At 28.1% G+C, this 14,486-nt stretch overlaps 2 protein-coding genes across 2 annotated transcripts; both read right to left on the bottom strand.

Moving 5' to 3' along the window:
* Positions 1 to 2,473: 2,473 nt before the first annotated feature.
* On the bottom strand, positions 2,474 to 4,639 carry LOC111381195 (peptidyl-prolyl cis-trans isomerase FKBP12-like). Its single transcript, XM_023004943.1, has 4 exons — positions 4,444 to 4,639; positions 4,267 to 4,328; positions 3,669 to 3,721; positions 2,474 to 2,853 (listed from the first exon to the last, which is right to left on the bottom strand). Exons 1-4 carry the CDS (start codon positions 4,563 to 4,565, stop codon positions 2,752 to 2,754), a joined length of 339 nt encoding a protein of 112 aa, XP_022860711.1. The 5' UTR covers positions 4,566 to 4,639; the 3' UTR covers positions 2,474 to 2,751.
* A 4,101-nt stretch (positions 4,640 to 8,740) lies between these two features.
* LOC111381193 (peptidyl-prolyl cis-trans isomerase FKBP12-like) lies at positions 8,741 to 14,182 on the bottom strand. The gene is made up of 5 exons (XM_023004941.1): positions 13,987 to 14,182; positions 13,804 to 13,865; positions 13,194 to 13,246; positions 12,312 to 12,377; positions 8,741 to 8,791 (listed from the first exon to the last, which is right to left on the bottom strand). Exons 1-5 carry the CDS (start codon positions 14,106 to 14,108, stop codon positions 8,741 to 8,743), a joined length of 354 nt encoding a protein of 117 aa, XP_022860709.1. The 5' UTR covers positions 14,109 to 14,182.
* Between the last annotated feature and the right edge of the window lie 304 nt (positions 14,183 to 14,486).

Here is a 14,486-nt window from a genome sequence, read left to right as displayed (position 1 = left end):
TATTCATTTTTCCACCATTGATTTCCATCATATTATAATTTTAGTGACTTATACGTGTGTGTGTGTGTGTAAAGTTTGAGACTTAAATCACTATCAAAAATACGTTGAAAAAATCAAGTTGAAAGTGTTTAAGTAATAAGATTTCATGCGCTACAAATAAAAGACACTTTAAAATAGTTGGTGAAAATATGTGATAATCATAAAAAAAATTGCTGCCTCAAATGAAACTTGAACCTGCATTTCATGAAAAACTTATTATTCATAGAAAGAAACACTTTAATAAAAATATTAATAATTAAATAATACAATCAGTCGAAGAATCTTTCAAGATTAATTATTTCTTATATATAGTTGATCAAGCTCCTTCTTCACTTAAGGTTAGAACAATTTAAAAAATATATATATGTGAGAATATTTTTAGTTTCATTTAAAAACTTGCAGACTCCATAAGATAATTGTTTAAGTATTGGTGTGATAAGCTTGAAGATTTTTTAAGCACGACAGTTGTTCTGATAATGTAGGACACAAGTTATTTTTGAGCCGCAATTATGAGAAATTGTTTGTAAGAAGAGACCAAAAAAGCTATTGAAGTGTAAGGTTACATAGACTATTGGTTTTAAAATGCGTGCATTGTTTAAAGAATAATATTGACGATACTAATTACAGTTGCATTGCATTTGTTGAGAGCTCCTCCTCAATATTCTTTAATTTTCTTTTCTTTATTTTTATTTTATTTAAATATGATTGTATATTCATCATTTTACAGCTTTTAATTAAGAAAATGGATGAAAATAATAGTTTCGTAATGTAATGTGAAAATGATAAGAAATGAAATATACGAACATTTTGCACAATAATATTGAAAGGCATGAACGTTTTATACTAAATACTCTTTTAATAATCTATTGGGACTTATTTGCAGTTTTTTTCAAAAAATTGAAAGTATAAATACAATTTGTTCTTTATTTTTCTTTTTTTATTTAGATAAGAGAATATAATTGCATTTTAGATTTTTTTTATTGAGAAATTTGCAGAAAATGCAATTTTCTGCAATGAAATGTGGAAACGCCAAAAAACAAAAGATAAAGACATTTTGCACAATAACATTAAAAGATAATTTTTGTATTAATTACCCTTTTATAAATATAATATCACGTGAGAATGTTGATATTGCAAGAAAAATATTGCACTTTTCATGTTATCACGTATAATATACCAACTTGCAACGTTTATTCACACATCTTCATCTTATCTGAATGTGAAAAAGCCGAAACTCTAAGCTAGAGCTTTTTTGAGTCGAAGTTTTTTTGGGCTAAGTCCAGCCAAGCAAAAGCTCGAACGAAAAAATGAGGCTCAACCTGTACTTTCGACGCGAGCCTTACTTATTTTTTCCATGACGCAACAGCCAACTGCCTTTTAAAATAGGCAGCTGGCTGATGAAATTTTATTTTATTTTTTCTCTTGAGCCAGCCCACCGACACATGATCCCGACACCCCATGATGGGGCCGAGCCAAGAACGGCTCAAGCCAACTAGCCAATTTGTCATCCCTTCCTTTGATATCATCTTATGATTGTTCCCTTCAGGAACTCCGTAGAATTATACACTTGAGACTTGGAGGACAAAACTTGTGAGTCATTCCAGTCTAACACGACAGGACTTTTATTTTTATTATTTTTTTTTTTTACCGAGCATCAAGAGGAGCTGTTTAGTGGCACCAGAACTAAGTTATTTAGTTCGAATGCGTCCATCAACTTGATGCAAACGCTCTGTATATACCACGTATAAAAATCAAATAGATGTTTGGTTAATCAGTTTTCGTCCATTTTACACATCAAGAGTATTACGTGTGAATAGATTAACCAAAAACTTAAGTATAATTTGATTTATTTAAGCATATTTAAATATGTGTAAAATAAATCTTGCGCAGCTGCAGAACCAAACTTGAAGCTTCAAATTTATATCCTCATTCCCTGACCGATTGAGACTCATTTTCGAAAAAGAAAATTAATCGGGAGTTAAATTTTAGATGTCCAAACATATAACCAACTCAGCCTATGTTCTATGTAGAGTCGTAGACGACCCCAGCCTGAGCAAAGGACAGTCGCTATTGAACTAACAGAATAGGTAGAGCGGAAAATGCCGATATTATCAATTTTTAGGTTTCAATTGCTCTGAGGTATCTCTTCCTTTTTGGTCTCCCAAGCTTCTAGAAGGTTAGATCAATATAGGACAGAAGAATGGCACTATTTTTCTTTCCTTTGGCCATATAATCGTAATGCCCTTTTCCCGACTAGCAAAAGCAGTAGTTGACGTGTATTAAAAAAGAATAAGCCTATGGTCAAACTTGAGTTGCTTCGCTCTCACTGGTCGGGTCACTGTCAAATAGGCTCATCAGATAGCAAGCAAACCACAGCGCGACTTCAGGCTGTATGGAGCAACCTTAGTAGATTGACAACCAGCATTAAACTATGTTAAATCTTAACACCTAATACACATTTCTTTAAACTAACATGTCCCCTGAAAACTGCTAAGGATCTAGTTCTTCCAGAACCGAAATGTCAAAACCAAGATCAATAGATGACTGCTTAAAAGTACAGCTCAAGTTTTAAGAAAACTCCTTCGTGCATGATCAGAACAACAGCATCAACCAAGATCAATTCTCAAACAAGTCATATCATGTTCAACGATCATCATTATTAAACATAAATAACTAAACTCCTCAGCCACTTGATAAAATATGATATGCTGGTCACTCCAAACTTAAAACTTCAATCTCAAAAACCAGAACTGAGTTAGGCTGAATGCCCCATGCTGGAAATCCACCAGGACCATAGGCATAGTCGGGAGAGCACTGTAAAAATTTATAAAGCTAAAATGAACAACACCTCTTATATAGTTAACCACAGATTTAGCAAGAGTTAAATATGCAAGCAGGAAAGCACATTCACTCCTAATATTATTATGTTTTTCGTTGACAACCCCCAAAAAACTCAGAAAAGGAAAGAACTGATTGATCTTAAGCAATGATAAATTCCAATAGTGAGACAAAAAGGTTGGTCCAGCAAAACTTGCCATCTTACTTAAGAATTTCAACTACGATTCTAATAAGCAAAGTATCAATCAATGAAGAACTGAAGTATGAGCCACAATAGTTGTAGGTGTAAGAGAGTAAGAGAGAGGTTTCATTACCAATTAGAGCTTAAACAAATACTCGGGCGGTATAAGTCATGATAGAAAACCTAAGACGAAAAATGTTCCACAACTGAGCTTAAATTAGAAACTTGTTAAAATTTGGCCCCTTACATTTTATATCAAATATATATTTACAAAGATGTTCCAATTTATTAATGGGCATTAACGCTAGATACCATAGTGGCACAGTCATATAATTACACAAAAGAGTGAGTCGAGTTCATTTTCATGCTTTTGTACTCCTCATTTTATAAAAGTTTGAATCTCACAGGAAGCAGAAATTCAAAAGCTCAAGAACAAGAGACACACAGATTGTGTCATGCTTCATGGTCAACATGTGGCATGTTCTCAAACGTATCATCCCACCACCAATTTCCCAACTAAAGCTATAGTCATTTGACGCAATATGGATTAATCAAATGATGGAAATGACATTTAACCACGTAAGAATGAAACCAAGTATTTAAATATTACCTGTAATCGAGCAACTTCTCCCACTTGCATTCCCAACACACCTTCATCCCATCCTGTGGAAAAAATTGCGGTACATAATTGTAATTACAAAAAAAATAAATTTCACATTGAGCAATTCCAGGAAGCAATTTTCAAGCTAGCAAAAGCCTTAGCATAATAGCTAAACTACAAAATAACATCTTGATGATACAAGTTACAATACATAGTGGATTTAGCCAATTTATACAACATGGAGTTAAGAAGATTAAACAAATTGAAAAGCATGAAATGATTCCTTTACTCGGAATTTGCAGCAAAATACCAGCAACTCGTTGTTTCCACAAAGTATAAAAGAGAAAACTGGTTGAACTAGTTCAAAATCAAATCTCTAGTGTGTCGCTTTCACTAGGATTTCACATAGCTAATTATCTCGACCCATCCAAGGACCAGAATACATTCAACTCTTGCAAATTTTAATCAAACCCAACGAAGATCTATACTTCCATTTCACATTTCCATTCAGTTAATTCTCTTTCCTTCCTACCGAAGTTCGAAAACTAAATCATCTATTACAGATAATAGAACCAAAAAAAAAAAAAGAAAATCAACAGAAGAGTACCTTTGATTACTTTTCCTTGGCCAATTTGGAAAGCGAAAGGCTTCTGCCCTGGATCCTTGGTGCTATTACCAAAAATTTCAAATTCATGGTTATTTACATAAGTAAATTTTTAAATCTATATCTATACGCGCATAAAAAAAAATTAAGAATTGAAACCTATAAAAAGAACAAATTTACCTCCAGAATTTTTGGGAAAGGTCACCATTTTTACCAAAACCGGTGCAGTGGACGGTAACTTTCTGTCCGGGGACCGGTTTGGGACCAGTTCCAGCCGTCAGAATTTCCTTTTCCACTCCCATATCTCCGATTTTCTTGCTTTGGGGAGTTAGGGTTTGTTCCGGAACTCTGTGTAGTGTAGATTGAGCACCGTCGGTGATTGTAGAATCATCTTTAAAGTGTGCTGCACGTGAGAGGAAACAGTGGCCAATAGCTGGTTGACAAGGTTATATTTTCAAACAGGCCTTTGACCAATTAAAAAAAAAGCTAAAATATTTAAAATATTGAGAAGTCCAAATTTATCGTTACTATTTAAAGAAGAAAGAGAAGATAGTAAGGAAAGAGAATAATTACTGTATCACTGATAAAAAAGGGAAAATAGACGACCCATATTTAATGTTTTTATGTTGATTTTTGGAAGAAAAAAACATTATTTTGCATACATGTGTTGATTTTTGGAAAAATGCATGATTATTGGATAAGGATAATAGTTTGGGAGGAAGAAAATTGAGTGGAGATCGTCAAAAATGGAGTTTTCCGACGATCTCCACAAAGGAGACGGTTAGTCCAGCTGACTGGCCCGTTTAGGCATGCCCAGACGATCCAGACTCACCCACTGGGTCATCTGGGCCAATCAACTGTGCCCAGACGACCCAGTCAACTGGGTCAATTGCTTATATTGTGTTGTCTAATATCTAATTATTATTTGAATTGTTTAATTTTAATGTATATTATATATTTAAAATTATTTCTTTGAAATGCTTAATATAAATGTTTTATTATTTATCTAAATATTTATTATTTGCCAATTTAGTTTTAATTACTTATTTTATGTTAAGTAATACTAAAAATAATTAAAAGAAATAATTAAATATTAAATAATTAATATACATAAAGAACTTAAATAAATATTTAAACATCTATAAAATAATAAATAAGCAATTAAATTAAAAAATTAAATTATCAATCAAATTAAGTTTCTGTAAAGCGATTAAAATAAATTTTTAAATATTAAATAAGCAATATGCATAAAGAATTAAAAAAAGTATTTAAACATTAATTAAAAATAAATAATTAAATTAAATGTTAGTAAAATAATTAAAATAAGCAATGAAAATATTAAAATAAATGATGAAAATAAGTGTTAGTAAAAAAATTAAATGAAATAATTAAATATTAAATAAATAATATACATAAAGAATTTAAATAAATATTTAAACATTCGTAAAATAATAAAAATAAGTAATTAAATTAGAAAATTAAAATATCGATCAAATTAATTATATGCAAAGCATTTAAATAAATATAAATAAAGAATTTAAAGAAATATTTAATCATTTTTTATTTTTTAATATTGAATTTAATATTTTATAAATATTTCATGAATTATGCAAATTGTTTATTTGATTAAAATAATTAATTATTTTTTATTTCATTTTATTTAAAATATAAATAATGAAATAAATATATTAAACAATTGAATATTCAATAAACAATTAAAATAAATGAGAAATTAATATAAATAATTAAATGAAGTAAATAAATATGAAATAAACTATTAAAATAAGTAATTAAATATTAAACAAACAATATACATAACTAATTAAAGTAATTAATGAGATATTTAAATAAAATATTTAATTAAATATTTAATAAGTAATTTAATAAATCAAATAATACTTTAATTGTTTATGTATATTATTTGTTTAATATATAATTATTCATTTTATACTTTATTTGTTTATTTAAATATTTCACGAATTATGTTAATTATTTATGTATATTGTTTATTTAAATAAAAATAAATAACTAATTGAAATAAATTAAATAAATATTAATAAAATAATTAAAATAATGAATTGAAATAATAAATTACTAATTGAAATAAATTCAATAAATAAGTAACTTAAATGTTAACTAAGCAATAAAAATAATTAATTAACATAAATAACAAATAAATATAAATAATAAAAACTAGTTTAAATATGTAATTAAATATTAAATAAACAATTGAAATAAATAATTAGAATTTAAATATTAAATAAATATTTTAAATGAACGATAAATATAAAAAGAAGTAATTTAAATAAGTAATTAAATATTAAATAAACAATTTAAATAAACAATTTAAATAAATAATTAACGTTTAAGTATTAAATAAATAATTTAAATGAACCATAAGTATAAATAATAAGAGTAAGTAATTAAATATTAAATAAACAATTGAAATAAATAATTAACATTCAAAATAAACAGTTAAACATTCAATTAACAATTAAAATAAATATTAAATAAATAACCAAACAATTAAAATAAATAATTTAAATACACATTTAAATATTGAATAAATAATTAACAATTAAATATTCACAATTTAAATAAATAGTTAACAATTAAATATTTAATACACAATCTAAATAAGTAAATAAACTATTTAATTTTCAAATATTATGCTCTATCTATTGTCTCTTATGCAAGGTCCAAATATTTTAAATTTTACAAGATGAATTACCATTTGGACGTCGTTATGAGACAGATTCCCGACAAAGTTACGTCGAATTATAATTTTGTCAGTTTCGCATTAGTTCTAGATTTGTTGGATGAGGAACGCTCAGACCTGTTACACCGATCCTACTTATGACGGTAACTTTGGCACGGTTAGAAGATGCATTCGATGAATGTGACGATATGTTTGACAAGTTGAAGTTGGGGATATTTATACTAGAGAGCATATTGAGGTGTCATCACAATAAGACGTCGATCGACGTCTTTCATTTGGAAGTTGTCGATGACATTGACACATTCAATAACTATCCATGGGGACAAAGCTGACAGTGATCAGCTCTCCTCAACGATCCTGAGGTACGTATTATTCATTTGTGATTTATATTGTACGTCATTTCGAAATTTCGATGCATGGTTATTAACTCGGTGAACATTTAAATAATATTTAAATGATTATTTGAATGATAAATAATTAAATGATTATTTAAACGATAATAAATAACTAATTGAAATAAATTCAATAAACAAGTAACTTAAATTTTAATTAAGCAATAAAAATAATTAATTGACATAAATAACAAAGAAATATAAATATTTTAAATTTTACAAGATGGATGACCATTTGAACGCCGCCATGAGACAGATTGCTGACAAAGTTGCGTCGAACTATAACTTTGCCAGCTTCGCATTAGTCCTATATTTGTTCGATGAGGAGCACGCATACCTGTTACACCGATCCTACTTATGACAGTAACTCTAGCATAGTTAGGAGATGCATTCAAGAAATACGACGATATGTTTGACAAGTTGAAGTTGGGATGATGTTTATACTAGAGAGCATATCGAGGTATCATCACAAGAAGACGTTGATTGGCGTCTTTCATTTGGAGGTTGTCAATGACATTGACACATTCAACAACTATCCATAGGACAAAGTTGGCAATTATCAGCTCTCCTCGACGATCCTGAAATACATATTTTTCATTTTGTGATTTATGTTGTACGTCATTTCGAAATCTCGATGCATGGTCATTAACTCAATGAAATGTTAATATGTCAACTTGAATTGCTCACTGAGCTGATACCGTTGATCGAGGAGGAGGGTCAGAGTCATATCTGAAGAGATACAGTACGTAGGTGATAGGGGTTCCAGACAGTGACAGAAAGTAGCGGAGATGGTAACAGAGAGGGTGACGGTGGAGGGGTTGGGATGTACACAGTTGTTTCATTAGAATCATTATAGATGTCAGTGGAGATGGAAGAAGTGTCGGTGGTGGGGATGAAATAATTGTAATAATTGTAATTTTTTTATTTATGAAATAATTGTATATATTGTGAAATTTATTTAAATAAGGTAATGAAATATTAAATACATACTACACACAACTAATTAAGATAATTTATAAATGAAATATCTAAATAAGAAATTAAATTAAATATTACTTTTTTATTTAATTAAGTGATTAAATAAATAATTAAACAACGTAATTAAATATTAAATAAATAATATACATAACTATGTCGAAGAGGACCCCCAACTTGACAGATAATATCGTGAGTTTGGATGGCATCTTGTACGAAACATATTATTAACGTGCCAGAGCAAATTGTTAGCAAGAGCACTAGATTTCTGTCACAACATATTGTTTCTCCGTACACGATCGAAGCAAAGAAAAGAACATCTGTTGACGGTACGTTGCCCAACTTCTTTCGTGAAATCGACTAGGGAGATTGTGAAATCTTCGCATTTAAATTAGGGCTGTAAATGGATCGGATTTATGGATCGGATTTGCTCAAATTCGATCTGATCCGTTAATAACAATTATCATATTCGATCTGATCCAATAATCCGACGGATATTTGAATGTTAAATCCATATCCGATTAACTATGTTATCGGGTATCCAATCCGAAATTGAAAAAATTAGAAAAATAAAGATTTTATTTATTTATCAGATAGGAATGACCTATATCCATATTTGATTCATTTAGTTAACGGATTATCGAGTTTGAATATCGATTGGGTTATCATATTTAAGGCCCTAAATTCATTTCCGATTAATTTCATTGGATTTAGATCGAATTCGGATCAAAATCCAATCTATTGATTCATTTAGTTAACGAATTATCGAATTCGAATCTTGATTGGGTTATCGGATTGAGACCCTAAATCCATCTCCCATTAATTTCATCGGATTCAGATCAAACTTCAATCCATTGACAACCCTAATTGAAGTATATTAAATTTTTAGCATCGAACGTGGTGTAGAGCTAATAAACTAAACACACATTAAAATGCAAGCGTTCTTTTATATACACTGTGATCCGTAATTATAATAATTTCAAAAGTAAGCATTTTTTTTTAAAACGTTTGTAATACGTTAGTTTTTATGTAATTATATAATAAATAACTAATTACTCTTAATTACATATATAACACACTATAAATAAAGAAAATTGAGAAAATCAATAACACACTATAAATAAAGAAAATCAATAACACACTATAAATAGAGAGTACATAGGATTTAAATAGATATTACACATTCGTTGGGTAGAGAGTAATATACCATAATTGGGAACTTCTTACTCAACTTCATTTTGTAGAGCAAATATAGTATTGACATTATTGAATAATGTTTGATGTATTGTAAATCTGACCATGCCTAAAGTTCAACTTCCATCTTTGTTAAATATTTTCATACACCATGTGATTTATGTTCTAATTAAATATTAAATAAATAATATACATAACCAATTATGATAATTAATTAATGAGATATTTAAAGAATAAATTAGATTAAATATAAATTTTCTATTCGAATAAGTGATTAAATAAAGTAATGAAATATTACATAAACTATATACATAACAAATTAAGATAATTAATTAATGTTAAAGAAAAAATTAAATTAAATATTAATTTTTTATTTGAGTAAGTTTTTAAAATAAATAATTAAATATGCATAACCAATCAAGATAATTAATAAAAAAAATATTTAAACAAGAAATCAAATTAAATATTGGATAATTCTACATGTACTAATTCATAAGGATGTTCATAATGTACATATAGAATTCCATGAGTGGAAGATCGAAAAAACTGTTTTTCAAATATCCAATAATGTTATGTCATCTGTACATTATGGTATAATATTTTTATTTAAATAAATAACTAAACAAAGTAATTAAATATTAAATAAATAATATACATAACCAATTAAGATAATTAAATAATGAAACATCTAAATAAGAAATTAAATTAAATATTAATTTTTTATTTAATTAAGTGATTAAATAAATAATTAAAAAATAAATAAATAATATACATAGCTAATTAAGACGATTAATTAAAAAATATTTAAATAAGAAATTAAAATAAATATTAATTTTTTATTTAAATAAGTGATTAAATAAAGTAATTAAATATTAAATAAAGAATATACATAATTAATTAAGATAATTAATTAATGAAATATTTAGAAGAGAAACCAAATTAAATATTTAAACGAGAAACCAAGTTAAATATTAATTTTTTTATTTGAGTAAGTGTTTAAAATAAATAATTAAATAAGGACCAATTAAGATAATTAATTAATGAAATATTTAGAAGAGAAACCAAATTAAATATTTAAACGAGAAACTAAATTAAATATTAATTTTTTAATTTGAGTAAGTGTTTAAAATAAAGAATTAAATAAGGACCAATTAAGATAATTAATTAATGAAATATTTAAAAGAGAAACCAAATTAAATATATATTTTTTTATTTGAGTAAGTGTTTAAAATAAATAATTAAATAAGGACCAATTAAGATAATTAATTAATGAAATATTTAAAAGAGAAACCAAATTAAATATATATTTTTTTATTTGAGTAAGTGTTTAAAATAAATAATTAAATAAGGACCAATTAAGATAATTAATTAATGAAATATTTAAAAGAGAAACCAAATTAAATATATATTTTTTTATTTGAGTAAGTGTTTAAAATAAATAATTAAATAAGGACCAATTAAGATAATTAATTAATGAAATATTTAAAAGAGAAACCAAATTAAATATATATTTTTTTATTTGAGTAAGTGTTTTAAATAATTAATTAAATATAAAGTGAAAAGTGTTTGGTTTTTTAATTTGTAATATAAGGGTATTTTTGTCTTTTTAAACAAAATTCTATCTTTGTAATTGTATAAATTACTTAAGGATATTTTTGTCTTTTACTCAACAAATGGTCATTTTGAAGATTGGCAAAATATTTTGATCAAAGTGAAAAAATGGCATATTGACTAGGTTAATTTAAAAAGTACCCCTTGCACGTGCAGAATGGGGCACAGTGGATCGGTAACACTGTGCAAAATTCGGTGACTATTGAGATACATTTTAAAATTCGATTATGAAGTAGTAACACTTGGCGAAATTCAGTGACCATTGAGTTACATTTTTAAGTGCAGTGACTAAGTAGTAACATAGGACAAAGTTCAATGACCATTCATATAATTAACCCTTTCATTTTTCCACTACAAAGTTACAATATAAATAAGAAAGAGGGAATTTATTTTTTAAACTCTAGTTGGTTTATAGAGGAAATAATAAAAAGAATACTAATCAAAGAAAGAAAATGGACAAAAAAATTTTAAATTAAACATTACTTTACTTTAATTTTTTTCAATAAAATAAATTTTTAAAGTGGATCTATAACATTTTCTCTACTTTTTTTTCCCGTTTGGCTTCCGTTAAATTAATTTTTATTTTTATCTCTTATATTTTCAACTATACAATCTTTCATAAAATAATATTATAAGTAAGTTAAAAAAAAATTCTTTTTTTTTAATCACCCATTCTCAAAAAAAAAAAAAAAATACTATTCCACCCATTAAAATTTAAAATAATTTCTCCAAAAGTATAATTTTTCATAAATTTTATTTCGAAAAAAATATAATACATCAAACAGGATCTAATTTAGCCCCCGTTTGGCCCCCATTCTTAGTTAATTTTAATGTATCGAATAGTATTTTTTTGAAAAATGTGTGGTTGAAAAAGAATGAGAATATTTTGATTTGTGTGTAATATTATTTTATGTAAGATTATGTAGTTGAAAATAAGAGAGAGAAAAAGAATGAAAATGAGAATGAGATAAGAATGGGGGCCAAACATGGACTCAATTACATTACATTTCATTTTTCTCTCTCATATTTTCAACCACACAATCTTCTATAAAATAATATTACATGTAAATCGAAATTTTTTCCTTCTTTTTCAACTATTCATTTTTCAAAAAAATACCATTCCCCCCATTTTCATTTTCAGAAAATGGGGGCCAAACGACTGAGTTAGGCTGAATGCCCCATGCTGGAAATCCACCAGGACCATAGGCATAGTCGGGAGAGCACTGTAAAAATTTATAAAGCTAAAATGAACAACACCTCTTATATAGTTAACCACAGATTTAGCAAGAGTTAAATATGCAAGCAGGGAAGCACATTCACTCCTAATATTATTATGTTTTTCGTTGACACCCCCCAAAAATACTCAGAAAAGGAAAGAACTGATTGATCTTAAGCAATGATAAATTCCAATAGTGAGACAAAAAGGTTGGTCCAGCAAAACTTGCCATCTTGCTTAAGAATTTCAACTACGATTCTAATAAGCAAAGTATCAATCAATGAAGAACTGAAGTATGAGCCACAATAGTTGTAGGTGTAAGAGAGTAAGAGAGAGGTTTCATTACCAATTAGAGCTTAAACAAATACTCGGGCGGTATATGTCATGATAGAAAACCTAAGACGAAAAATGTTCCACAACTGAGCTTAAATTAGAAACTTGTTAAAATTTGGCCCCTTACATTTTATACCAAATATATATTTACAAAGATGTTCCAATTTATTAATGGGCATTAACGCTAGATACCATAGTGGCACAGTCATATAATTACACAAAAAAGTGAGTCGAGTTCATTTTCATGCTTTTGTACTCCTCATTTTATAAAAGTTTGAATCTCACAGGAAGCAGAAATTCAAAAGCTCAAGAACAAGAGACACACAGATTGTGTCATGCTTCATGGTCAACATCTGGCATGTTCTCAAACGTATCATCCCACCACCAATTTCCCAACTAAAGCTATGGTCATTTGACGCAATGTGGATTAATCAAATGATGGAAATGACATTTAACCACGTACGAATGAAACCAAGTATTTAAATATTACCTGTAATCGAGCAACTTCTCCCACTTGCATTCCCAACACACCTTCATCCCATCCTGTGGAAAAAATTGCGGTACATAATTGTAATTACAAAAAAAAAAAAATTTCACATTGAGCAATTCCAGGAAGCAATTTTCAAGCTAGCAAAAGCCTTAGCATAATAGCTAAACTACAAAATAACATCTTGATGATACAAGTTACAATACATAGTGGATTTAGCCAATTTATACAACATGGAGTTAAGAAGATTAAACAAATTGAAACGCATGAAATGATTCCTTTACTCGGAATTTGCAGCAAAATACCAGCAACTCGTTGTTTCCACAAAGTATAAAAGAGAAAACTGGTTGAACTAGTTCAAAATCAAATCTCTAGTGTGTCGCTTTCACTAGGATTTCGCACAGCTAATTATCTCGACCCATCCAAGGACCAGAATACATTCAACTCTTGCAAATTTTAATCAAACCCAACGAAGATCTATACTTCCATTTCACATTTCCATTCAGTTAATTCTCTTTCCTTCCTACCGAAGTTCGAAAACCAAATCATCTATTACAGATAATAGAACCAAAAAAGAAAAAAAAAAGAAAAAAGAAAATCAACAGAAGAGTACCTTTGATTACTTTTCCTTGGCCAATTTGGAAAGCGAAAGGCTTCTGCCCTGGATCCTTGGTGCTATTACCAAAAATTTCAAATTCATGGTTATTTACATAAGTAAATATTTAAATCTATATCTATGCGCGCCTAAAAAAAAAAAAATAATAAGAATTGAAACCTATAAAAAGAACAAATTTACCTCCAGAATTTTTGGGAAAGGTCACCATTTTTACCAAAACCGGTGCAGTGGACGGTAACTTTCTGTCCGGGGACCGGTTTGGGACCAGTTCCAGCCGTCAGAATTTCCTTTTCCACTCCCATATCTCCGATTTTCTTGCTTTGGGGAGTTAGGGTTTGTTCCGGAACTCTGTGTAGTGTAGATTGAGCACCGTCGGTGATTGTAGAATCATCTTTAAAGTGTGCTGCACGTGAGAGGAAACAGTGGCCAATAGTTGGCTGACACGGTTATATCTTCAAAGGGGCCTTGACCAATTAAAAAAAAAAAAAAAGCTAAAATGTTTAAAATATTGAGAAATCCAAATTTACCCTTACTATTTAAAGAAAAAAGAGAAGATAGTAAGGAAAGAGGAAAATTACTGTATCACTGATAAAAAAGGGAAAATAGACGACTCATCTTTAATGTTTTTATGTTGATTTTTGGAAGAAAAAAATATTATTTTGTATACATGTGTTGATTTT

Source organism: Olea europaea, unplaced genomic scaffold, assembly GCF_002742605.1.
Source record: "Olea europaea var. sylvestris unplaced genomic scaffold, O_europaea_v1 scaffold2267, whole genome shotgun sequence".
In the NCBI taxonomy this organism is placed as follows: Eukaryota; Viridiplantae; Streptophyta; class Magnoliopsida; order Lamiales; family Oleaceae; genus Olea; species Olea europaea.
The sequence above is the reverse complement of the archived record's forward strand: the minus strand, read 5'-3'. Positions and strand labels throughout refer to the sequence as shown.

What these genes read in the sequence shown, in the direction of transcription:
- LOC111381195 (XM_023004943.1), bottom strand. Translation starts at nt 4,565, where the DNA reads ATGGGAGTGGAAAAGGAAATTCTGACGGCTGGAACTGGTCCCAAACCG. An exon ending in CTTTCCCAAAAATTCTGGAG is followed by an intron (nt 4,329 to 4,443) that starts GTAAATTTGTTC and finishes TTTTGGTAATAG; the next exon opens with CACCAAGGATCCAGGGCAGA. An exon ending in CCAAGGAAAAGTAATCAAAG is followed by an intron (nt 3,722 to 4,266) that starts GTACTCTTCTGT and finishes TTTTTTCCACAG; the next exon opens with GATGGGATGAAGGTGTGTTG.
- LOC111381193 (XM_023004941.1), bottom strand. Translation starts at nt 14,108, where the DNA reads ATGGGAGTGGAAAAGGAAATTCTGACGGCTGGAACTGGTCCCAAACCG. An exon ending in GAGAAGTTGCTCGATTACAG is followed by an intron (nt 12,378 to 13,193) that starts GTAATATTTAAA and finishes AAATTTTTACAG; the next exon opens with TGCTCTCCCGACTATGCCTA. An exon ending in GCATTCAGCCTAACTCAGTC is followed by an intron (nt 8,792 to 12,311) that starts GTTTGGCCCCCA and finishes TTAACGGATCAG; the next exon opens with ATCGAATTTGAGCAAATCCG.